We start from the raw sequence: 27,226 nt of genomic DNA, 5'->3' as shown, positions 1-27,226 counted from the left end.
ATCTATCCAAAAATCAAATATAAATAGCATAAGCTCTACTTTTATCTATCATAAATTATAACGTCAGTGTCAGTGGTGTTTGTTATTTTTTTTTTGCTGGGGATGTTAATCTAAACCTGTTAATTCACAAGGCAATAATTTTTAAAGCCCCAAAGCAAAAAGTAACTGGGGTCAGTTTGACACTAAAAATTGTCCAACCTAAGTTAGGGCCCGTGTCCCTGGGCATTTGCCCCCTTAGCCCCTCCCCCTCAATGTGGTCCTGTAATCATGTGACAGGGTGATTAAAAATCATGGGCTGAGTATCACATCTTTTTCAACCTAACGTATTCTATGATGCACAACTAAATTGTGTGTGATACATGGCCAAATAAGTTGAATGCATTTCAATGTATTACAGTACCAAACACATTAATTACTCTACTCTGCTTAATAACGGAGTTGTTACTAAGCTACAACTACTTACTATAGCTAGCGAACTATGAAGGGTTCTTGAGGTTTTGTATTACTAATTACAACAAAACTTTCAGACAATAACACATACGGATCCGTCCAGACCACGCCATATTATCATCTGAATCACTAAATGAACCTCAGATTCGTAATGTTAACCTTCTTTTTACAGCCACTTAGGAATCTCACCGACAAAAACCAATTGCATTTTTGGATTCAGCGTGAAAGAAACTGCAATTAAACATCTAAAAAGTACAACATATCGCAATGATTACATACTAAATAATTTTTGTGAAGATTGTTTTTCGGATAAAAACTTAACATTAAATATCGGTATTTATCCAATTTAATTTTTTTATTAAAATATTCTTTATTTTTCCCCGGTGTAGCCTAAACATAAAATTGATTAATGGATTGTTCGGGTTTTGTTTATATTTCATAAATTTAACTACTGTGTAGGACTATAATTTACCAAAGGAAACAAAAAAAATAGGCCTAGCGCCTAGGCCACCTAATAACAAAACAACTAAGAATAAAAAAATAAAATGCTTCGTTAATGTTTTTGTTATTTATTTTATTTATATCATATGGTATCTTAAGATTAATTCAAATTTGATACGATAGTTAAGTTATTATTGAACCGATTTATAGTTATGTTAAGTATAGGTACTTTTTTATAAACTCATGAAAAAGATCAAAGTTAACTTACCGTAGCCAATGTATTTTTAAATTTATCTTTTAAACAAATCATACACAAAAGATTGATGTTGTTTTTTAGAAATGCTACCTTTGTTATTAGGCCTATTATAAACCAAAAAGTAAGCTACACAGTGTAAAGAGTATCCTTAAAAAATACGTTAGACATAAATGTTCAATATTGAAAGAGACCTAGGCCTACATGATAAATGGATTAAGGTAAGTTGTATCACCTAGAAATGAACTGATTACGATATTTTATAGGCCTAGCCTAAACTTATAGGCTATATCAAACGAATATTTCATCTTATAATATATCGTAGGCTAGGTCCCCTGCGAAACTGTCCCCCTGAAAATGGGTAACTTAACCTAAGTAGGCCTACTAAGGACACAGGTCTAGTAGCTAGAAGAAAGTTATACATTACCTTTTTAGGTCTATGTAGGCTTATTAAGGCCTATTTGCTTTATTGGATTTAAACTAAAATGTATCCTTAAAAATATCAAATTTAGGCTAATACCTATTTAAATTCAATTAGTTAAACAAAAAATTAGGTTTGCTGCAACAATGAGCGTAAAAAAGTGTTTCTTTGTTGTAAAATGTTAAGTTAGTAGTTTAGTAAGAAATGGATGTATTTTCAGATATTCAACCATATACAATGCACTACTTGTGTGAATCCAGCAATAACTCCAGCAATAAGTAGTGCGCACGCCCTATAAAATCTATTGCTGGCCGTTTTGCGGGAAGATACGGCCGCGTACCATATTACCAATGATGTCACCAGATAGAGGGACACTTTAATGTACACGACAGTATCAATATCATGTACCTGGGGGATAAGTTAGGGGGGGTTAAGTCAGCAATAAGAAGTCAATACTTATTATAAAATCTATTGCTGGCCGTTTTGCGGAAAAATACGGCCGCGTACCATATTATTGATAATGTCACCAGATAGAGGACACTTTAACGGACACGACAGTATCACTATCATATACCTGGGGGATAAGTTAGGGAGGGTAAAGTCAACAAAAGTAGTGTGCATGCCTTATAAAATCTATTGCTGGCCGTTTTGGGGGAAGATACGGCCGCCTACCATGTTACCGATGATGTCACCAGATAGAGGACACTTTAACGGACACGACAGTATCACTATCATGTACCTGGGGGATAAGTTAGGGGGGGTTAAGTCAGCAATAAGAAGTCAGTTTACCTTATAAAATCTATTGCTGGCCGTTTTGCGGAAAAATATGGCCGCGTACCATATTACCGATAATGTCACCAGATAGAGGACACTTTAACGGACACGACAGTATCACTATCATATACCTGGGGGAAGTTAGGGAGGGTAAAGTCAACAATAAGTAGTGTGCATGCCTTATAAAATCTATTGCTGGCCGTTTTGCGGGAAGATACGGCCGCCTACCATGTTACCGATGATGTCACCAGATATAGGACACTACGGACACGACAGTATCACTATCATGTAACTGGGAGATAAGTTATGGAGGGTAAAGTCAGCAATAAGTCAAAACAATCTATTGCTGGCCGTTTAGCGGGAAAATCCGGCTATGTAGTACGTATGTTTACTGGTAATGTCAACAGATAAAGGACACGACAGTATCACTATCATGTACCTGGGGGATAAGTTAAGGGGGGTAAAGACAGAAATAAGTCGAAAAAATCTATTGCTTGCCATTTTGCGGTAAGATACGGGCGCATACCTTATTACCGATAATGTCACAAGATAGAAGAAACTTTAACGGACACGACAGTATCAATATCATGTACCTGGGGGATAAGTTAGGGGGGTTAATTCAGCAATAAGTCAAAAAAATCTATTGCTGGTCGTTAAGCAGAAAATCCGGCCGTGTACCTTATTACCGATGATGTCAACGGATAGAGGACACTTTAACGGACACGACAGTTCGTGGCCACGTTTCGGCCACTCGAGTTACGCGTGACCGCGACTGCCAGTCGTTTGAGGAAGCTACAGGTCTGACTGTGGCTGCGTGTAATAAACAGCAACAGCATTTGATAACATGGACCGCTGGTCGTGTAAGATCAAACCTAGTGGCGAGTGTGTGCGACTGGGGTCAAAACAACAAAACGGCTATCAAAAGATTTAATCGGGTGATCGCACTACTTATTACTGACTTAACCCCCCCCCCCTAACTTATCCCCCAGGTACATGACATTGATACTGTCGTGTCCGTTAAAGTGTCCTCTATCTGGTGACATCATCGGTAATAAGGTACGCGGCCGTATTTTCCCGCAAAATGGCCAGCAATAGATTTTATGAAGCGCGCTCACTACTAATTACTGACTTTACCCCCCCCCCCTAACTTATCCCCCAGGTACATGGTATTGATACTGTCGTGTCCATCAAAGTGTCCTATATCTGCTGGCATTATCGATAAGAAGGTACGCGGCTGGATTTTCAGGCTAAACGGATTTTTTTGATTTATTGAGCTGACTTTATCCCCCCTAACTTATCCCCCAGGTATATGATAGTGATACTGTCGTGTCCGTTAAAGTGTCCTCTATCTGGTGACATTATCGGTAATATGGTACGCGGCCGTATTTTTCCACAAAACGGCCAGCAATAGATTTTATAAGGTAAACTGACTTCTTATTGCTGACTTAACCCCCCCTAACTTATTCCCAGGTACATGATATTGATAATGTCGTGTCCATTAAAGTGTCTTTTATGTGCTGTCATTATCGATAAGAAGGTACGCGGCTGGATTTTCCCGCTAAACGGACAGCAATAGATTTTTTCGATTTATTGCTGACTTTACCCCCCCCCCCCCCAACTTCTGCCCCAGGTATGTGATATTGATACTGTCGTGTCCGTTAAAGTGTCCTCTATCTTGTGACATCATCGGTAATAAGGTACGCGGCCGTATTTTCCCGCAAAACGGCCATCAATAGATTTTATAATGCGCGCTTACTACTTATTTCTGACTTTACCCTCCCTAACTTATTCCCCAGGTACATGATATTGATACTGTCGTGTCCGCTAAAGTGTCCTCTATCTGGTGACATCATCGGTAATAAGGTACGCGGCCGTATTTTCCCGTAAAACGGCCAGCAATAGATTTTATGAAGCGCGCTCACTACTAATTACTGACTTTACCCCCCCCCCCTAACTTATCCCCCAGGTACATGGTATTGATACTGTCGTGTCCATTAAAGTGTCCTTTATTTGGCGACATCATCGGTAATATAGTACGCGGCCTTATTTTCCCGCAAAACGGCTAGTAATAGACATTACAAGGTGCGCTCACTTCTTATTGCTGACTTTACCCCCCCCCCCTAACTTATCCCCCAGGTACATGATATTGATACTGTCGTGTCCGTTCAAGTGTCCTCTATCTGGTGACCTCGTCGGTAATATGGTACGCGGCCGTATTTTCCTGCTAAACGGCCAGCAATAGATTTTATAGGGCGCGCACACTACTTATTGCTGGAGTTATTGCCAGGTTCACACCAATTACAGCACTTTGATCAATATACGCTCAAAAACAAGCAAACTACAGGTACAACAGTTTAATTAATCTCCATAAGAATAATATAGCTATTTTAAATTTAAAATTTTTAGAATTTCCTCCATACAGTAACTATTAGATGCACGATAACGCTTCAACCCTATTTTTACCTCATAAAACCCCCAAAAACCCCCGTTCCTATAGTTAGATCATGCTGGTTTGCGAAAATAAATGTAGGCCTAGCCTATGTTTACACGTTTATACCAAATTTCATCAAAATTCGATCTTTTTTGCTTGTTATTGCTTACCGGTAGGGTCTATAGGTTAGACCTAAGTTATTAAAATTCATCGAACCGAATCATAATTGATATAGCTTATTATTAATTTGATAAAATATCGCAGGTTTTAGCGGAACTCCACCCATGCCTAGGCCTACTAACTTAAATGAGAAATTCTTAGGTTAACTGGCTTTTACAACACTCGTTACATAAGTTTAAACTATTTATAGATTCAGATGAGCTACGAATGCTTTAAACCTAACTTAGGCCTGCATGTAGTATAGTCCAGGCGCTAAACGGGTTGAGTATGCACTGAAAGTCTGACAAAATTTGACTTTTGATTATTGTTGGGGACATCTAGTAGATGAAAAAAATCTATGATGTCGCATTTCTAGGGTGGTCACAACTCGGGGGGGGGGGGGAGGGGGGGAAGTTGCGCGGGTCATCGGTTTACATTTCCGCGTCTAACTCACAAACGGTTAATGATAGAAAAGTGAATTAAGCGTCTATCTACGCCTAAATATATTGTCTTTTAAAAAGGTTATTACAACCTTTCTTCTATCTCTTATACTTTAGGCACTAATCAACATTTATTGCAAAAAATAAAATTTAAAAATACTTTAAAATGAAATATCGGAAATATTGCGCTTGTTTAGGGCATGTTACAAACTATTTATGGTTAGAAAAACTAACAAGTAGTACAACAACACCAAGTTTAAAGAAATCCGTGCAAAAACAACAGAGCTACGTTGATTTCAGTAAGAGTAAACGTGGAAAATTCGTAGTAGTACTTTTCGGTACGTAGCCCACAGTCAATATAGGTTTGATGTTGGAAGTAACTATGGGAAAGCTGAATTTTTCTATGCTGTTAGACCATGTTGAGATTATCATTTTCCCGAAAGTCAACACTCCTCCCCTTTGTGCTTTCCTCTAACCCCCCTTTTTAGATAAATTTACAGCCTTTTAGCAATTAAGCTATAACTTTAAAACGGGTAAGGATAATAATGCAATATTTTATTAATCATTTTGCGTTACGATAATCTACAAAAAGAATTATTAGATGAATAAATATTCAAAAAGAATTATTATAGATTTCTGAAGAAGAAGAAGAAAATGTGTTCATTGTAATAAAATATCAATACAGTGTTTTTTATTAAAATGCAAAGAACAATGGTCAAAGACCGTCTGTTTTGTGTTAGACACACTGACTTTATAATATTTTAAAACAGTTTAAAAAAAATTTATAAATCACATACAATTATTCATGAAATAAACTGATTTCCACTACAGAACATACACAAATAGCACTGCATACTAATATATCAGATATCAATTGAATGAATAATAAAATTTAAATGTAGCCTACTGAGAATCTGAATTTTTCCTACAAACAGTTAATAATTATAAAACAAACCTGTTGCTTTTATAATTTACTTTGATAGATACTTTTTTTTGTATTTTTCCAATTTTTGTATTGATATCTCAATTCTTAAATTTAATAATTATACTCCATTATCAATTCCCACCCTTTACTCCACGCCTCTTTAAGATAATTTCCAAGTGCCCGCCAATCTTTGCCATTTAAAAATTCAAAAAAAAAACTCATATTCATTTAAATATAAGTTGTTAGACCAAAATTGACGTATCTTTTTTTTAAATTGGACATTCTGCTATAAAAGGGTACACGTTTCATCCCGGTTGAGATTACATAGTGAACATACATAAATTTTATTTTCCACATAGAGTTAACTTTTTATTAGACGACCCCTTTTATTTGTAAAAAATGTTTTTAGGGATGGTTACGAATAAAAAATATATATCCACCATTTTCAATATGGCCAACAACTTAGTTATTTCTTATGGAATACGCTGTATTTTAGTATTCTTTTAGAATTTAAACGCTATTTTAGCGAATTTCCCATATAGGGAATAAGCTATTACCGTAGTACTCATGGTAAGACCTGGACCCGGGACCGATTTTTTTTTTCGTTTTGAGGTCCCTAGAGGCCAAAAACATCATCCGTTCAAATTCATATATATATATATATTTATATATATATATATGTGTCCGTTAGCGCGATAACTCGAGCAAAAATTATCCGATTTTGATGAAATTTGGTACAAACGTGTAAATCTGCGTTTATTCGAACGAGTTCGCGAACCAGCATGATCGGACCATGGGAACGGGGGTTTATGGGGGCTTTTATGGGGTAAAAATGGGTTTTTCCAATTTTTGACCCAAAAAACATAAAATTTTGCAATTTCTTTCCAAACTATTTTGTAGAGCTTAAAAAAACAAATAATTTAGTATATTGAAGCGTTATAATGCGCCTAATGGTTACGGAGAAAATTCCAAAAAATTGTTAATTTAAAATTCCCATGTTATTCTTATGGAGAATAAGTAAACTGTTGTAGTTTGCTTGTTTATTAACATATTTTGCCCAAATTTGGAAAATGTTTTTATTTTTTACTAACTAGGCCTATTAACATTTTACATAAAAAAACACTTTTACCCTCCCTGTTGCAGCAAACCTAAGTATGTGTTAAACTGATTCTATTTAAATAGGGAATAAATGTGATATTTTTAAGGAGACATTTTAGGGTAAATCCAATCAGGCAAATAGAAATTCGCTTAGTCTGCAGGTTTGCTGGGCCGGGGGTATTTTTATTCGTGACATTTTTTCTCTAAACCTACCCCATTTAGGAGTTACAGCGTGTTATATCTAAAAGAAAGGCTTGGGGTGTACATTCGGCATCCTGTAGCTCATAAACGAGTAAGTTGAGAGAGAAAGTGCAAAGAATAAATAAGTCACATATAAGTCCTCGTTCAAAAAAATATATAAAATACGTTAAAAAATACTGATTTTGTTGTTTTAAAAATGGCCACCATTTTCAAAAATGCTAGCTTACTTTGATATTGGAACATTTTATTTTATGGTTTTTTAAAAATGTAGATGTGATTTAAAAAATTGTTTATTCTTTGTATTTCCGCTCTTAAACTTACTCGTTTATGAGCTACAGGATGCAGGATGAGGATGTACTCACAAACCATTTCTTTTTCGATGTAACTCCTAAACAAGTAGCTTTAGAGAAAAATGTCAAGAATAAAAAGGTTTAAAAATTGTGCGTTTACATTCTAAAACAATCATAAAATACAGGGTATTCCATAGGACTAACAAAGTTGTCAGCCATATTGGAAAATGGCGAACATATTTTTAAAATTCGAAACCTCTAAAAAAAACATCTTAAAATAAAGGGTAGTGTCCCATAAGAAGTTTAACTCTATATCTCATAATAAAAAAGTTATCTATTGGTTCACTTTAGGTGAGACACCCTGTATAGTAAAATGAGGCTCTGGCGTACAGCAGCAAATGCACGATATTCATTCATATGTATCCACTACAGTCTGTATATGTACTGAATGAGCTACATAACGTTAATATAACCTATATAAAGTGGCAAATTCAAATACAAAAACCATAATATACGTAATTTTTTTCATTGTTGCGGTGCACAAAAAAGCCAGAGTCCTGTAAAATCAATATACTGTACTATCTATAACCACTATATGCAAACAAACTGTTAATAACTATGTATCATTTTAAAATGTAAACTATGCGCCCCAAATTTCGTATCAAACATTTTGTTGTGCGACCTCGTATAAAAAATCTACAAAGAAAGGTTTCATAAATTAATCCGTAAAAAATATTTTTTTTATGAATATTTAGTATACCATGGTAAATACACTTTTTGTAGAATATCGTAACGCAAAATGATTAATAAAAGATTGCGTTATTATCCTTACCCGTTTTAAAGTTATAGCTTAATTTCTAAGAGACTGTAAATTTATCTAAAGGGGGGGGGGGTAGAGGGAAGCACAAAGGGGTAGGAGTGGAGACTTTTGGGAAAATGCTCATCTCAACATGGTCTAACATCCCATGGTTAACATCAAACCTATATTGACTGTGGGCTACGTACCGTCCATGCGCGCCTCGGTACTACTACGAATTTTCCACGTTTACTCTTACGTAATGAAACGTAGCTCTGTTGTTTTTGCACATATTTCCTTAAACTTGGTGTTGTTGTACTACTTGTTCGTTTTTCTAACCATAAATAGTTTGTAACATGCCCTAAACAAGCGCAATATTTCCGATATTTCATTTTAAAGTATTTTTAAATTTTATTTTTTGCAATAAATGTTGATTAGCGCCTAAAGTATAAGAGATAGAAGAAAGGTTGTAATAACCTTTTTAAAAGACAATATATTTAGGCGTAGATAGACGCTTAATTCACCTTTCTATCATTAACCGTTTGTGAGTTAGACGCGGAAATGTAAACCGATGACCCGCGCAACTTCCCCCCCTCCCCCCCGAGTTGTGACCACCCTAGAAATGCGACATCATAGATTTTTTTCATCTACTAGATGTCCCCAACAATAATCAAAAGTCAAATTTTGTCAGACTTTCAGTGCATACTCAACCCGTTTAGCGCCTGGACTAGTAGGCTTTTAGCGAATTTCCCTATAGGGAAGTAGCTATTACCGTAGGTCTCATGGTAAGACCTAAGCCCGGGACCGATTTACTTTTTCATTTTGATGTCCCCAGAGGCCAAAAACACCATTCGTTCAAATTTTTATATATCTATCTATATATAGAGATATATATATATATATATATATATATATATGTGTCCATCCGCACGATAACTTGAGTAATTTTTGTCCGATTTTGATAAAATTTGGTTTGAAGGTGTAAGGCAGGATAAACTTGAATGAGTTCGCGAACCAGCATGATTGGACTATGGGAACGGTGGTTTATGGGGGGTTTTATGGGGTAAAAATAGGTTTTTCCCATTTTTGACCCTAAAAACACAAAATTTCACAATTTCTTTTTAAACCATTTTGTAGAGCTTAAAAAAACAAATAATTTAGTATATTGAAGCGTTATTATGCGCCTAATTGTTAAGGAGAAAATTCAAAAAAATTGTAATTTTAAAATTCCCATGTTATTCTTATGGAGAATAAGTCAACTGTTGTAGTTTGCTTGTTTATGAACATATTTTGATCAAATTTGGAAAATACATTAATTTCTTACTAAACCACAGTACCTTTTAATATTTTACATAAAAAAAAACTTTTTTACCCTCCCTGTTGCAGCAAACCTAAGTACTCATTAAACTAATTCTGTTTGAATCTATATAATTAATACGCTACATGAAACTTTGTCGGTCGAACTCCTCCGCCATTTCTTAACCGATTTTTTCCATTGACGTCTCATTGGAAAGAGCGTGTCGCGTAGATTTGCAAACTGGCCTTACATTTTTGAAAAAGTCCCTTGGGCTCTGCCCCAGTGGCTTTGAAAGTTCCTATGTTATCCTTATGGAGGACATGATTGTTTACATTTTGAACAGCTGTATAATTTAATTGCTGTTATTTTTTTTCAATTCAATGAAACGCATTGAGTACATTTATTTACTATTTGAGTTTGTGTAAACATAACCCCCAAGACGGATCGTGTTAGCATGATTGTAACTTAAAATTGTGCATTTATCGTTGTTTGGTGTAGCTATAATTTTTGTATGTTGTTTTTTTTTTCTTTTAAATGCCTCCGACGCGACGAACAAAACATAACATGTAATACTTTGCAATTGCTCGAATTCGAGCAACATGTAAACTTGTAGGGAATAAATGTGATAATTTTAAGGAGACAATTTAGTTTAAATCTAATCAGGCAGATGGAAATTCGCTAAGTCTGTAGGTTTGCTGCGGCGGGGGTATTTATAGAAACTTGACTGCAGACAGATAAGTTAGGTCTACCTAACTTAACTCACCCTAGGCCTACTTAACCTGGAGTTTCCTAAGTTAAGTTAGGCACAGAAACGGATTGCAAAACACAGACTCCTCTTGGCTGCACTTAAGTTTAAACAACCTACACTAATTCGAATGAAAAATATTGATAGGCCTAAGATATAAATAATTTGATTATATCGATTACTGTATTTCATTCGGTTAACGTAAACTTAGTTAACTTACCAAACTTGATATATCGAATGGAATAATCGATAAACTTATATCGATCGATATATTCATTCGAAAGAGTGTAAAACGTAAACGAAAGTGAGGCCCTCCTCGTCTTAGGTAGGCATCTTACAGTCATTTAAGTTAATGTTAAGTTAACTGCTTTCCTAGAAGCGTGTCGGAAGACGTTGTTAAATCGCCTTTCCGCACTCCACGCCTAGGAAAACCCGGCTTAGGCCTATGGCCAGAGATAGGTTAACTTATACAAGTTAAAGGTTAAGGGTGTAGCATAGAGCACAAGGGCCTAGATTTTTTAGGATTTTTTGAGAGGATAGCAGGCTTACCTGAATGGGAAAGAGTCCAAACTGGCACAGGAAACACAAAACATAACTTTGTATATAGTAAAGTTATGTTTTGTGTTTCCTGTGCCAGTTTGGACTCTTTCCCATTCAGGTAAGCCTGCTATCCTCTCAAAAAATCTTATACAAGTTAAAGGTTAGAATAAATTGATCTATTAACTTAGGCCTACCCTAGGTCCTTTAATTTAAATTAATTAGACTGTAGAAAAGGCCAAGGTAGGCTAGGCCTATCAGATACAAAACAAAGTGGCAGCACTTTAAACTTCTTTATTTTGCTATTATTTCTAGAGACTCAAAACTTACAATAATTGTTGGTAACGGTAACGTCTTTGGACAGTTACGAAGTTACGAATTTTACTTCATGTAATGGCTACTAAAATACCTTTGATTGCAGGCTACCCTAGGCCTACTTCGTAGGGAACACTCTGTCAGTTACACTTGATAGTGTAAGCAAGTTAAGTTAAATACGCCTAGCTTATAACTTACCGGATAACGTTAAGTTATAGGCCTAATATTAAATTCAAAATAACACTTAAAAGATCATATCTCAATGATTAATTTTTGAAACAATTAACCAGACACAGTACTTTAAGTTCCTTCCTTGCTTAGAATCTAATGGTCTCTAACACTCTAACCAATGGCTCCCTCAGTTCCTAACCTAGATCTAGTCTTTGCCAATGACAACAGTGACAAAGATAGGTATAAAGTGAAATAACTCTTGCACTCTAACTACGAGGAGTAATATTTGCGGTATATTCATTAAAATGATTATATCAAAATGTTAACTATTTTATTTTACGACCAACATTAACAACAAATAGACCCGACAGAAAGCACTAACAAACAACCGACGATAAAAAAAAGGAAAGAGGAAACTATTTCACTTATTGGCCTGTATGTTTGAAAAAAAACTCTTAAAAAAATCTGATTGGCATAGGCAGAGTGTGCTATAACAATAATATTGAAAATTAACAATATAAAAAGCTCAAGACAATGTTAAAACCACTTATTTATAGAAACCCATCATGCCACCCAAGTGATAAAATTCACACATTATTTTTATTAATAAGCATTCCAAGGACTGTGGTCTTACCTAATTCAAGCCTAGGCCTACTAAGCTAACAAGCATAAAAACATGTAAAAAGTTCAAACATGTGACTACCTAAACATTTTTATCGATTGTAATATTGTAATACATTTTGGTGGATATTTTTATATCTCATATTTATTTCCTTCAATATGTTCTTTTTAGAATAATTATAATTTAAAGATTTATTAAGCATAAAACCATTGACTAATATAATATGTACAGATGTTAAAACTGTTTACTCCATGGATGAAAGAAATAATAGAATTCACTTCGGTCTCTAGAATTCACAACAAAATTGTTGCTCGTAAAATGTAAACAAAAATAAAGAAGAAGAAGGTAGCTCCTAATGTTATTCTTATGGGGGAAAATTAAAATGGTTTTTTTAGGATTTTATAATTATTTCTGAACAAATAATCTCCAATAACGAACTTAACTGACATAATATGATAAAGAACCTTTGTGCAAAATATCAACTTGATATACGAAGTTATATTCGAGTTATTGGAGATTGATGAGATGCATTTTACACCAGTATGAGAATTCACTTCGTTCATTCAATTAGCCTATATCCTGTCCTGATACAGACCAGACTGGTATTTCATCATGTAGTTAAAGCTTAGTTTTATGAATTGTCAGATTATTATTTTTTTTGTACATTATTACTATTAAGTTTTTAAAGTTTTAATAATTGTAGTTAGTTTTATCATCATGAAAAAAAGTCCTATATATGTACTACAAAAAATATGTTATGAGTTTATGAAGAATCTGAGACCGCAGGTTATGCTCCTCCTGACCTTTTGGCTGTTCCGACCATGGCCCGGTCCTGTCATTGGTCGGATAAGAGAGGTTCTACTGTACTGAAAAGCACACTTTACCAAACTTAAAACTCAATTTTAGCCTGCCTGTAGCATCAAACCTAGGTATTTGTTAAACATAATGCAGTAAACCTTCGATAGTTAGACTCTCTATGGTTCGACACTCCTTGTAGTTCGACACGAGCTGAGCTATATTGTCAAGTGATATTTAACGGTTACTATTGTGATGTAAGCTGATTTGAACATTAATTATTTCATTTATTGTTGACTTGAGACTAATGAACAATGAAATTGTTAAGCTTTTTAGTATTTAACAAATTCTGGTGATTTATATACAGACATAAAAATTGTGTTTTTACTTTCCTGTATATTAAACTCCATTTACTCATATAATTCAACACCCCTTAAGTCCACAAAGTGTCCAACTACTGTGTCATTGAAAATTAATTCAGGCAAATAGAAATTATCTTAGTCTGCAGGTTTGCTGCGGCGGGGGTATTTTTTTTCTTTTAAATATATCCTGTTCTACCTAAAGTTTTGATTTTTCCCTGAATCTCAGTTCAAATAACTTATTTTGAAATTTACTTGTTGAATACTTTGTAACTATTTTATTTTATATTTTATTCCATATTATATTCATCATGAATACTAGAAAACAGTCTTCCCACCCTGTCTCCTTACACTTTGCAATCTATTAAACTTTTTAAAAATAAATTATGTTTGCAGTTTCCAGTGTTGAAGACAGTGGCCAGTAGAATGGTCAGTTTGTACCTCAAGTTTTCAGCCGGAGATCATGAGGGTTTGAGTTCTCATACTGCTCATGGTAGACTAACTTCCACCAGGTAAAGTTTATGAAATATAATATATACTATCTGTTACCTGTCAGCTTCACGCAACATAGCTATGTTTTTTACGTTTTTACAACCAATACTACTACTACTACTATGAACTCCGCTGAAGCCTTTGACTTAAGCACTGGCTAAAATGACCTTTTGCATAAATTTACATTATTACATTTTGTAATTTATTCAACCCATTCGCGCCTACTTACAAGTGTTACTTGTACGGCCGGTGCAGGCCCTGCGGCTGACTTACGAGTGCCGCTCAAGTCACCGCTACGCAGCGCCATTAGTTATTTAATTATTATTATTCTTCCCCCTTTATGTTTCTTCTTACTTTATGATGTTTATAAATATCTTGCTTCTTGTTTTGAATATTTACTCATTTCTTGTTGCGAATAACAAACAAGGTTGTGTTGCTATGGAAATCAATTATCACCCAAAATCTGCGGTAAGGTAAAACATTATTTTTTTCAATGTTAGGCCTATTACTTATAAAAGTAAACATGTGATTTTTCTACAGGGAATCAATTGAAATCTATAACAGTAGAGACATTTGGTGTCTGGATTAATCTTGGAATTTGTAAATCAAGTTTATTTAAAAAATAAATGTATAATATAATTTTTATTTTATTTTACACTTTGGCTATCCAATTACTACTTTATGTTAGACAATTTTACTGTGAACAAAATGAAGAAAGAATTATTAATTCATTACCTTAGGTTTCCTTTCTATAACAATTAGAGATAAAGTTAACAAACTCGGTAAAATTAATTGCTGACAGATGGTCTGCAGGCAGTGCATTAATTCCTTCCCTAATAGGTTACACTTATGATTTTTTTTATCTATAACACCACTTCTTATTAGATTGAAGATCCAAGCATTGGTTCAGCTTATACAGTTCAAAATTTTACCTCTTACAATTTCACCAGATTTCACCGGAAATAGCTTCTTGCTGTCAGGACACATCCTGTCTGTTACAGAGCTTTGTGGGAGAAACCCACTCAAAATAATCGGTGAAAACTAGAGTTGCAATTTGATACCATTTGCTTATGATTTGTGAATGTGTGTTAACCAATAATTTAATTTTTTTAATCATTTATTTTTATAAGATGGATTGTAGGTTGTGAAAATATTAAAAACAAGTTTTCTCAAGTTTAGGTATCGAATCAAGCCACATTTACACAAAGCCTTTTGTAAAGGTAGCTTTGTTTTAGAGGCATGTATTATTTATTAAAATATTTATACTCTGGTTACCTGTACAGTGTACATTTACCATCATGTAGGCATTTGCGATGCATCGAAAATGCAGAGAAACTCTCAATTTGATTCATGAGGGAGTAGGTATCCATTTACGAAAAACGCCTGCAGAAGTCAATGCAATACCCGCAATACACGAGCGTTTTGTTGTTGCGTTTCCTTTGCAAAGGCGTTCTTATTTAATTAATTCTTTGCATGTAAATATTGCTATATAATTTTTTGTTTTGACATTGCAAATGATGGGAGGTTTTGTTAAATCTAAGCAAAGTGAGACATAGTCATAGTTTTACATGTTTTACTAACTGTAAACATAGCCAAAACAAGTCCAAAATTATTTTAAAAATAACACATGTCTGGAAAATTGTTAAATGATACTTAACTAGTAAGATTGATGTTTTAGACTGAAAATTTTGGCATTTTTGGAGGTCTGAAGCTATGTATACCTTGTAGTTTTGTAGGTCTGATTGTATCCTGACATTTTATCAATGTAAACCAATTGAAAGTTTCAGTATAACTATATATCTTACGCATGTTTTTATTTGTTTACACCAAAACATATGTGTATGTGTAAAATCAATATTTTAAAATAGGTAACATGCTTTAACAATATGATTCTGCAAGTAAAAGTTATGAAATATAGTCCAGTGCAATTAGCTCCAAAATAGCAAAATTTAGGAAATTCAAAAAAAAAAAGTTGAAACCTGTTGGAAATCATTTGTTAAGGTCTCCTGAACCCACAGAAGAAAGTCCCAGAAAATCCCATGGGGACTTTTCCGCCATTTTGAAAAATAAGTCGGCCATGTTGGATTTATGCAAGCGTTTACGGAAATGGTTGTTACTAGTAAACTAATTGACTTAAAAACCTCCTGTTTGCATAAAAATGTCTTGTAAACTTCAGGCTAGATATTAAATATAAAAATACCCCCACCGCATCTAACCTGCAGACTAAGCAGACTTCCATTTGCCTGAATTTATTACTAAATCTATTTGAATAACATTAGGTTTAACAAGTACCTATGTTTGCTGCTACAGGGAGTCTAAAAATATGTTTTTAGTAAAATATTAGTAGAATAATAAAAAATATACAAATTTACCATGTTTGATCAATATATTTCCATAAACAAGCAAGCTATAAAAGTGTACAGTATTCTTCATTAGAATAACATGATAATTTTAAATTTGCAATTACTTGAATTTCCTCCATAACAAGCAAATTGGTAGCAAATTGCTGAACTCACAGGGAAGATGGATCAGCTTATTAAGAAAGTCGATTCACTCAAGAATGACGATATTGTACCTATACGTGAGGACATAAAGGATCTTAGTGTTAAGATTTATGCTCTTGAGCCTAGACTTGCTGCCTCTGAGACTAGGATTTCTGCCCTGGAGGAGAGTTTAAATACGATGAGCACTTCTGGTGGTCATACTAATACGGAATGTCTCATTGGTGAGCTTAATGACAGGTCTCAGCGAGCTGCTAATATTATGGTACACAATTTGAAGGAACCCACTGGTGCATCCCCTAAGGAAAGGCAAGACCAAGACAACCAACATATTAAAAATATAGTCTCGGCCTTGGATGTCGATCTTGATACTGGCCGGATACGATCTTATAGGCTTGGGAAATTCGTACGTGGCAAGGTTCGCCCTCTTAAAGTTGTGTTTGGATCAGCTAATGATGCAAAAACATTCAACATAAAGTATTCTCAGGACGTTATATCTACTCTTGATGCTGCATATGAGGGCCTGTCTATAGGAAGAGATCGTATGATAAAGGAACGTGAGTACCTGAAGAAAATTAGGAGTGAGCTTGAAGAACGTAAGAAAAAGGGAGAAGTAAGTCTAACCATCAAATACATCAATGGAGTTCCAAACATTGTGAAAAGGTTCTTCAAAAAACGAGTAAAGTCTGAAACGATGTCGAAATTAAATATCTACTTCCAGAATGTTAATGGGCTGAGAAGTAAATTAAATCAGTTGAAGCTTTCTATAATAACCCATGGTTATGATATAATTGTTTTAGTGGAAACCAACTTAATACCTGAGATAAGTGATGCTGAGCTGGGTCTCACTGACTTTACTGTTTATCGATGTGACCGATCTGAAGGGACTTCCCAAAAGCTGAGTGGTGGTGGAGTTCTTGTTGCCATAAGTAATAGATTGGTTAGCAGGGAGCTTTTCTCCCAAATACAGTCTGTTGAATGTGTTTTTACGCTTATAGAATTATCAAATTCCTATCTGCTCCTCAGTGCTGTGTATCTTCCTCCAAACAAGCCTGTTAATCAGTATCTCCAGTTTTGTTCTGCATGTGAAGAAATTATGCTTTCAAATGGTTCTAATGGTCCCATTTTTCTGGTTGGGGATTTCAACTCACCTGATACTATATGGGATGATACCGACAATACTATATTTGATCCAAATTCTGTTCCCATTCTCAATTTAGCTCAACTTTTTGAACTTCAGCAATTTAATGGCATCAAAAACGACCGTGGAGTTTTACTGGATCTGGTTTTCTCATCTTTGGACCATGTTGAGGTTACTAAGGCCTTGGATCCTTTGGTTCCGGTTGAATCACACCACCCTTCCCTTGAGATTGAAATTAAATGCCCGGGTAGACTACGGTCAAGAAACATAACATACAAGCTAGACTTCAACAAGAGCAACAAAAAAGAAATATTCAATAATCTACAAAATTGGGAGTATCCATTACTGAGTTGTGTCGAGGACATGGAATCGTCATTTACGGCTTTTTGCTCTAGGCTAAGCTTCCTAATAAAATCTTTCACTCCACTAAAATGTCTTGGTAAATCTAGATTTCCTTGTTGGTTTTCTCAGGACTTGAGGAGACTAGTTCTGCCAAAAAAACTACTTCATAGAGAGTACAAAAGGACTTTAAACTTACAAATTTATATGGATTTCTGTCGTGTACGAACTCAATGTAAACAACTCACTGTGATTTGCTACAGAAACTACATCAATCGGGTAGAAGATTCCATGCAAGAAAATATTAAGGCATTCTGGGGTCACATTAATAACACCAGGAAGACTTCCAAGGCTGTATCTTCGATTTACCTGAATAATGTAACTGCCGACACACCTCAGGACATCTGCAGACTTTTTGCTGAACATTTCTCGTCTGTCTTTAGACCACCATCAGGGTCTCCCTCATATGAAGACTCAATTACAACTCTCTCATCTCTTACTGGGTTTTCTGTATCATGTGAAGAAGTTGAAGTTGTCTTGTCCTCTCTGAATGCTAATAAAGGGGCAGGACCCGATGAGATTTCTCCATCGCTACTCAAGTACTGTAGCTGTATTCTTGCACCGCACATAACAATCTTCTTTAATTCATTTCTTTCATCTGGTGTTTTTCCTAACTGCCTGAAGACAAGCTTCGTTGTACCAATTTTAAAGAGTGGCAATCCCTCGGATATCAAGAATTACAGGCCTATAGCGATTCAGCCAACGCTTGCAAAAGTGTTTGAGTCTCTGGTTCTTACTCGGCTGTCTTTCTTTGCCAGAAGTTTTCTGTCTACAGCTCAACATGGATTCTATAGTGGCAGATCCTCAACGACCAACTTAATAACATACCATGACGACATTATCTCAGCTTTCAACAGAAACCACCAGGTGGATAGTGTGTATATAGATTTCTCGAAGGCATTCGATAGAATCAGCCATGATCACCTTATGGCAAAGCTTGGTATTTTGGGAGTGGCTGGACCTATGCTGAGGTGGTTTCGGAGCTATATTAGTGGACGTTGCCTTATTGTGAGATATAATGGGTCTGAATCTGAAGCCTTTCCTGTGTTATCTGGAGTGCCACAGGGCTCTCTTTTGGGTCCTGTACTGTTTTCAATCTTCATTAAAGACCTAGTCCATGCTGTCAAGCATTCAAGAATGTTGCTGTTTGCAGACGATGCTAAAATCTATAAGGAAGTAACAACGGACTTTGAATGTGAGGAGCTGCAGAGTGACTTGGACAATGTGCTGCGGTGGTGCTCGGAGAATGAGATGGAGTTGAACATATCTAAGTGCGTTGTACTCTCTTTCTCTCGTCGCACGAATGTAACGGTATTCAACTATACCTTATTTGGTTCGACTCTCCACCGATCCTCTACAGTGAAAGATCTCGGAGTAACTGTTTCCTCGAATCTAAGTCCTGAACCTCACTTAAGAAACATAAGTAAGAGGGCTTATTCTGCTCTGGGATTTGTTGTCCGAATGTCTCGAGATGGGTTTTCACCTCATGCCCTAAGGACTTTGTATGTGCAGCTGGTCCGCCCTTTGTTGGAGTACTGCTCGCCAGTTTGGTCACCATACCTGATATGCCATGTTGATCTTCTCGAGGGTGTACAGAGAAAATTTCTCCGAGTACTTGGAGTGAGTCTGGGCTTTCGCTACCTTGAAGTACCACTGGATGAGATGGAACGTCGGTTTGGACTTCTTCCTCTGAGTTCGAGACGCAAATTCTTTGATCTGATGCTCTTAAGGAAGATCATCACAGCCTCGGTCGATTCACCAGATTTGCTGAGCAGGGTTGATTTTCGTTGTGCTCGGGTGGTTCGATCCAGAGGACTCTTTGAGAGAGCTCATTGTTCGACACTGTACTCTTACCACAGTGCTCTGCCTCGCCTTCATCGTCTGGGAAACAGCCTGCCCAGTTACATCGACCTGATTCAGTTCTCCGAGAATCGTCTTAGGAAAGAGCTAACCATCTTCTACTCGTCAGAGGAGCATGTGCATGTTTGATTTTTTTTTATTAGCTTTTCGTTAGGAGTGTGGCGATGACTTAGTGTTGGGGCCGTCGACTCCCCTCACTTCTATGCATTACTTTTTAATATTTATTAATATTTATGGTATATCTTGTTGTTGCCTTTATTGTTAAGTTTTTTTTTTCTTCAGAGTTTACCGTACCTACCTTTTGTACATTGTTCGCTTCTGTAAATTTGCTGTTTTTGCCGCCATACTATGTGTTTTTTTGGTAGTGTTTCATAATTTTGGGTTTGCTTGTATTTAGTCTCTACTTCGTTAATATTTATAGTATTATTGTTCCTGCATGTTAACTAGTTTTTATTGCCACTTGCTGTGATATTTATCATATATTTATTTTCTCAACTTTGTTTTGCTAATTGAGTGTAGGTATAGGAGATAGATGTAATGGTCGCATGTATTATTATGTAATCTTTTTTTGGCCATCTGTAGTATATAATTGCAATGTTAAATGTAAAATGGTGTTTGCCGTATACAAAAATAAAATAAAAATAAAATAACCATTAACCGTACAAAAACACTTTGGGATACTGCATTATTTGTTTTTTAAGCTCATTAAAATGGCCTAGAGAGATATTAGGAAATTTTGTGTTTTGAGGGTCAAAAATTTGAAAAAAACTATTTTTTATCCCTTAATCCCCTTCCCCCGTAAAAGCCTGTTTCCATGGTCTTATCATACTGGTTTGTGAACTCATTCAATTTTATAACGTTTTACACCTTCAAACCAAATTTTGTCAAAATCTGATAAAAATTACTCAAGACTACTTTATAAGGAAATTACTATAGGGAAATTCGCTAAAAATTACTTCCTTTATTTTTTTTACTTTCCTTTACTAATTTAAAACTTTTTTATTTTGACATATTGTAACTTATAATTAGCATTTTTCATAAAGTATCCTTTTATTTTGCTGTTACAGTATAAGGAAAAATGTAAATACAAATTGTAGATGACTAAATGACTTATTGACTTATAGAGAATAAAATCTTTGAAATACACTAAAAAGGTTTACCTAAATATTTTTATTATCCTACTCAAGAGCCAATAGAAGCTTTCGATACTATTTTGGCTAAGACGCTCGGCGCTAGGCTGCCCGGCCGTTTTGTCACATTTCCCAAACTCCAGTTTTGTTTGAACGTTCTTGATATAGTAGTCTGATTCATTACTAGTTAACATTACAACTAGATTAACGTTCGTCAAGTAGTGTATTACCGCACCCAAATCCTGCACAGTGTCCGCACATTTGAGAACATGATAAAGAGCAATTACGGCACAAACAATACTTCTCGCAATTGCCTTTGCAGTTGCAGAATATAAGATTAAGTAGATTTTGAGGAACATGTTGTTTATAAGTTGTTACAGGTATAAGACCCTGACTAGCACTTAGCTTCCAGTCCCAGTTTGTTCCGTAGCTGGAAGATTAACACTTTTCCACTGCTGAATTTGATGATAATTCCTCAGGGAGTGTTGGAGAGCTGCTGCTTTGGTTGGGGGAATAGAGACGGGATTGAAATTTACAAGAAGTCTATGCTGTGGGGTTAGCAAGAAACTCTTTTTGAAATGTTGGTATTACTAAATCATTCTCTACAATAATGTCAATGGAAGCGAACGATCAAGTTCTTCTTAAATGTTCAGGGTGCTCGAATCCTCAATCAGTCAAAAATAATATCGCTTTTGCCATAATATGTCCTTACAAACTATACATATTGGTTGCACACCCGTATTAATGTGCCGTAGCGAACCCATTTAATGCAGTGTATTAGGTAGCATCCTTTGATTGTTTAATACGCGCCATCAGGAACTTTGTCTTCAGATGGTCCATACTGTTCAAGCAGTAGAACTAGCACTTTACTACCCATTCTAATATTGAAACTACATCAAAGAGAAGTGATGGTGGTCGTAGCGACAGTATCGTTTGTACTGAAGGAATGATGAGAGTTTTTATGTACTAAGAAGTGATGTTTCTTAAATCAGACTTAAATATTGTTTATAGAAAGGATAAAATAATAAACTTCGTGAAAAGCTATGTATTGTATTTTTAAATAAATTTTTAAGATAGGTAAGTGTTTTGATTGAAAACAATCAAGAACTGGCAACAGTATTGGCGGCTGTGACGAAAACCGCCGGGTCGGTGAGCACCTAAGCGAAAATGTATCTAACGCTTCTATGGGTTCTTGTAGGATAGTTAAAATATTTAGGTTAACTTTTTTAGTTTATTTGAAAGAAGATTTTATGCTCTACAATTGGTATTAACAGTTTTCCCTATAACATCAAACCAAAAGGATACTAAATGAAAAATGCTAATTATGAGTTACAATATATCAAAATAAATAAGTTTTAAATTAGTAAAGAGAAGTAAAAGAAATAAAGGAACACATTTTTTATATTTATATATGTATTATATGTATGTAGCAAATAATTCAGTATCCCAAAGTGTTTTTGTACGGTTAATGGTTATGGAGGAAATTCAAGTAATTGCAAATTTAAAATTATCATGTTATTCTAATGAAGAATACTGTACACTTTTATAGCTTCCTTGTTTATGGAAATATATTGATCAAACATGGTAAATTTGTATATTTTTTATTATTCTACTAATATTTTACTAAAAACATGTTAAACCTAATGTTATTCAAATAGCTTTAGTAATAAATTCAGGCAAATGGAAGTTTGCTTAGTCTGCAGGTTTGCTGCGGTGGGGGTATTTTTATATTTAATATCTAGTCTGGAGTTTACAAGACATTTTTATGCAAACAGGAGGTTTTTAAGTCAATTAGTTTACTAGTAACAATCATTTCCGTAAACGCTTGCATAAATCCAACATGGCCGACTTATTTTTCAAAATGGCGGAAAAGTCCCCATGGGATTTTCTGGGATTTTCTTCTGTGTGTTCAAGAGACCTTAATAAATGATTTCCAAGAGGTTTCAACTTTTTTTTTGAATTTCCTTACTCAAATGCTAATTGCACTGGACTAATAGCCAAGTAAAGCAGCTCACTGCCATTTCCAACAATACAGGTTAATATATTATTGAAAATAAATATTTTTTTTTACCCAAAATTCATATATGTTATGGGGCCTAATACCACATCAACAAAAATTTGAATTATACAAATGTGATAAATTTTAATTATTGTTAATTCACTCCATTGACAAATATGAATAGAAAAATGTCGTATTGCTTCGAATCGAGTTGCATCAAATCGAATAGAAAATCTTTTGAATCGAATCGTTGCTTTGAAGTGAAATCTTTTTCTGCTTCTCACACCCCTACCATCATGTTAATAGTTGAGTCTCTTTGCAGAGACCTCATGAAGTGGTGTGCTAGGGCTGTTATTGGGTTTGACGTTTCTTCTCCTGAATCTGCCCTCAAGGTTTTACAAGACGCGATAGATATCTTCTGCTGTAACATAAATAATCCTGGTAAGTTTTGTATAAAAAAATGTTTTACTAATAAAATGTTTTGTGATAAATGGCATTTGATGCTTAAGAACTAGATAAAATCTTGGGGCTAGATGGGTGTAGCACAGAGCAGAATGGCCTAGGTTATTAAGATGTGTTTAAAGTGAGAAATTCAGACGTAACTGAATGAGAAAAGAGTCCAAACTGGCACAGCAATAATACAACATTTATATTACGACTATTTGACTGTCACTGACAGCATTTTCAACTAAGGAAGAGATAGTTTTTCAGGCCTAATTGTGGCTAGGAAGTTATTGCAACAATGTAGTTAAAATAGCCAAAGGTAGTACAGTTCCACAGAAAACCTACAATATATCATCGTAGTAAGACAATAATCTCTTCCTCAGTGTGCTGTGGTTTTCAAGTTAGGTTAGTTTGGGTCACTTTAGTTTGACTTAACAAAATATCATTTATGAAATTTGTCCTTTTTGTATAAGTTTATACAAAAAGGATACCAATACAAATTGATTTATTTTAAATTTATCTCATTAACAAATTATAGGCTACAACATGTCACCTTTTGCTTTTATACATGTTACCTTAGGCCTATTTTTACTATCACAACTGGTACATAACTTTGATAACATTGACTTTGTTATAGCTAATTATTCTACCCTGCCTTGCTGCAAATTGAATTAAACGTAAGGAAATTCAAAAAAAAAACTAAGCTATAGAGTTATGTGTAGTTTCTCTATAATCAATGGTTGATATGTAACTGTCTAGAACTGTAATGTAACTGTCTGTTGAAATGTAAACTACATTTATCAAACCATATTATTCTCTAAAAAGAGTTTTAGATTATTATGAAGCTACTGATTTTGAATAACTTTACATACACAGTACTTATTTATTTATTTCTCAGTACTAGTAATTCTCCCAATGTATATGATTTAAAATTTGTGTAATTGACAAATATTGTTTCTTTCTTTTATAGAGAACAGAGTTGTCCTGGCCAAGAGTGTTTCTGCCAATCTAGGAATCGTCCAAACAAAAGCAGAGTTTTTCTTGAGTGGCTACAAACCTCAACCAATCAAAGTAGTTGGAAAATATTGTGTCGTAGGAAGAGCCTCATTGCCTGTCAGAGAAAAGACAACATACGAGTAAGTTATCAATTATATCAATTATTTAAGATGGGGACGCCACTATGTGTGTATTTTAACCCAAATATGAGTGAAGGATAAGTGTAGAATGAGTGGTGCGATCTTGTAGTCTTGTTAGTGACTAAGGCTGACATGATCCTTAGACACAGCTTTTAATTAATAGCTCATACAGATAATCAAGAGTCAAGAGTCAAGAGTCAAGAGATTTATTGGTCTAAGAACACAAAATTTACAGTGCATACGACCTTGTCAAGTACAATTATTAAAATAATAAAATTAAATATCACAGATTTAGCCTATACGAATAACAATAACACAGCTACCTACAAAAACAATTAATGGTATCACAGATTCAAACATCTTTCATAATACTCCTTAATACAGTAGGAAGGATTGTTGACTAGCAAAAGGTGAATGGCTTTTTTAAAACTATGAAAAGGTAAACATCTTATATCTAATGGCAACTAAGGGACCTTCAGTTTATAGTGGAATTTAAACAACTTTTCCCTTGTAATTAACAAATTGATCTAATTATCAGGATAGTACTGCGGATAGTCATAGTACCGTACTCACTAGTGCAGACGTTAATCCACACCAAGTGAACATGGCATCCACAGTGCATGCCTCTAAATATCCACAATTGGTGAGTAGTTAGATTACACGACGACGCCACCCGTCCCAGTCAAAGTTGATGGAGAAGGTGAAGAGAAGCTATACAAAGCTTGCACTACATTCTAAAATATAGTGTAACTTGGATAATTCAAACAGATAGGGAATATAGTAATAATAGGATGAGGAATAATTATAGTCAACACTTTAAAACCATCATACAGACTGTCCCTTAAGTCCCGGACTGGTTTAATAACTCCTAAATGAAACTAGCTACAGTAATAATATTTCAACATGACTCCTGGCTACAAAAAACTATTTTTTATGGTATTTTTTAATTTGGGGGGTTACCCCAAATTTTTAAATGTAAGCCCCTATCGAGTGATCCATCTCTCTAAAGGTCTCATTGGGTTAAACACAACAGCGCAAATCTGAGGTCGATATCTTGCTCCTGTCCACAATGGCTGATCTTTTAGGGCTTCTTATAGTCTTGTAATTAAATACCCCCGCCGCAGCAAACCTGCCGTCTAAGCGAATTTCCATTTGGCTGAATTGGTTTTTTAATTGATCTATTTAAATAACATTAGGTTTAACGAGTACCTAGGTTTGCTGCTACAAGGAAACTAATAAAGTAGTGTGTTTTTAGTAAAATATTTATAGCTTACTATAAATAAATATCAAAATATATCCATAAACAAGCAAACTACAACATTTTACAATATTCTCCATAAGAATAACATGGGAATTTTAAATTTACCATTTTTTTAGTTTTCTCCATACCCAATAACCGTACAAAAACACTTTGATATACTGAATTGTTTGTTTTTTTAAGCTCTTTAAGATGGTTTGGAGAAAAATTGGGAAATTTTGTATTTTGAGGGTCAAAAGTGAGAAAAACCAATTTTTACCCCATAAAACCCCCCATAAAACCCTGTTCCCATGGTCCGATCATGCTGGATCGCGAACTCGTTCAAGTTTATCCTGCCTTACACCTTCAAACCAAATTTCATCAAAATCGGATAAAAATTACTCAAGTTCACGGACACATATATATATATATATATACATATATAAAAATTTGAACGAATGGTGTTTTTGGCCTCTGGGGACATCAAAATGAAAAAGTAAATAGGTCCCGGGCCTAAGTCTTACCATGAGACCTACGGTAATAGCTACTTCCCTATAGGGAAATTCGCTAAAAATGAACATTTTTATCGTATACAAAGTAAACACATTTACAGGTCTAAGATATTTTACTTTTTCAGTTAAAGTAACACCGGTGGCCCTCTAACAATTGGAAATAGATAACATTTTGGGACATTCCTACTTTAAGTTCTTCGTTACAACATTCCTTAATCCTTATCATTGCTGGAAAACCCAGCATCAACAAAACAATACCTGCAGCATAGGATATTATGTTTTAGTTATATTGTGTAAGGGGCCTTGAGAATAATGTTGTCTAATTTTTCCAGCGTTAGTTTTTACATTTATTACTAATAATTCACTTTCAAGACAAACTAATGACACTTTCATAACACTTTCACAAATTAAATGCAGTATAATAAGTTAAACATCCATACTTAAATATCCAAATGTTTGCAGGAGGTGTCGTGACTTGCAGTTTGCCCAAACTCGTCCGTCAGCTTGTCTATTGGAGCGTGTTGCTGTCTGTCTGTCATTACAAGAGCCAGTGTTGCTGGTAGGAGAGACAGGAACAGGCAAGACGACCACGTTGCAGTTGTTGGCTCACTACACTGGACATAAACTGGTCGTTCTAAACATGAACCAACAAAGCAACAGCGCTGACTTGCTCGGAGGGTAACTCTTGTTTTTAGTAACTAATTTTCTATTGCAATATTTTTTTGTCCCACCCTCTAGGACTTATGCTATTGTCCTGAACAGATTTTAAATTACTTCAGACTAGACTTTGACAGTCACAGCATTATCAGATAAAATCCTTTGGTGATTGGTGGGATTTGAACCTGGGACTTCAGG

General features: G+C 34.9%; 1 protein-coding gene across 3 annotated transcripts in view; it reads left to right on the top strand.

The window, feature by feature from the left end:
• Positions 1-27,226, top strand: part of LOC128985729 (midasin-like) — a 180,362-nt gene that overhangs the window by 29,529 nt on the left and 123,607 nt on the right. For all 3 annotated transcript variants that reach the window (XM_054405543.1, XM_054405542.1, XM_054405544.1), the window contains 4 exons: positions 13,917-14,032; positions 23,365-23,483; positions 24,457-24,622; positions 26,834-27,049. In XM_054405543.1, the coding sequence (XP_054261518.1) occupies positions 13,917-14,032; positions 23,365-23,483; positions 24,457-24,622; positions 26,834-27,049 (617 nt within the window). The remainder of the gene's footprint in view (positions 1-13,916; positions 14,033-23,364; positions 23,484-24,456; positions 24,623-26,833; positions 27,050-27,226) is intronic.

Source organism: Macrosteles quadrilineatus, unplaced genomic scaffold (assembly GCF_028750875.1).
Source record: "Macrosteles quadrilineatus isolate MER2022 unplaced genomic scaffold, UCM_ALF_1.0 Scaffold_2__2_contigs__length_208266976, whole genome shotgun sequence".
Classification (NCBI taxonomy): domain Eukaryota; kingdom Metazoa; phylum Arthropoda; class Insecta; order Hemiptera; family Cicadellidae; genus Macrosteles; species Macrosteles quadrilineatus.
Note: the sequence above shows the minus strand (reverse complement) of the source record. Positions and strands in the feature narration are given on the sequence as shown.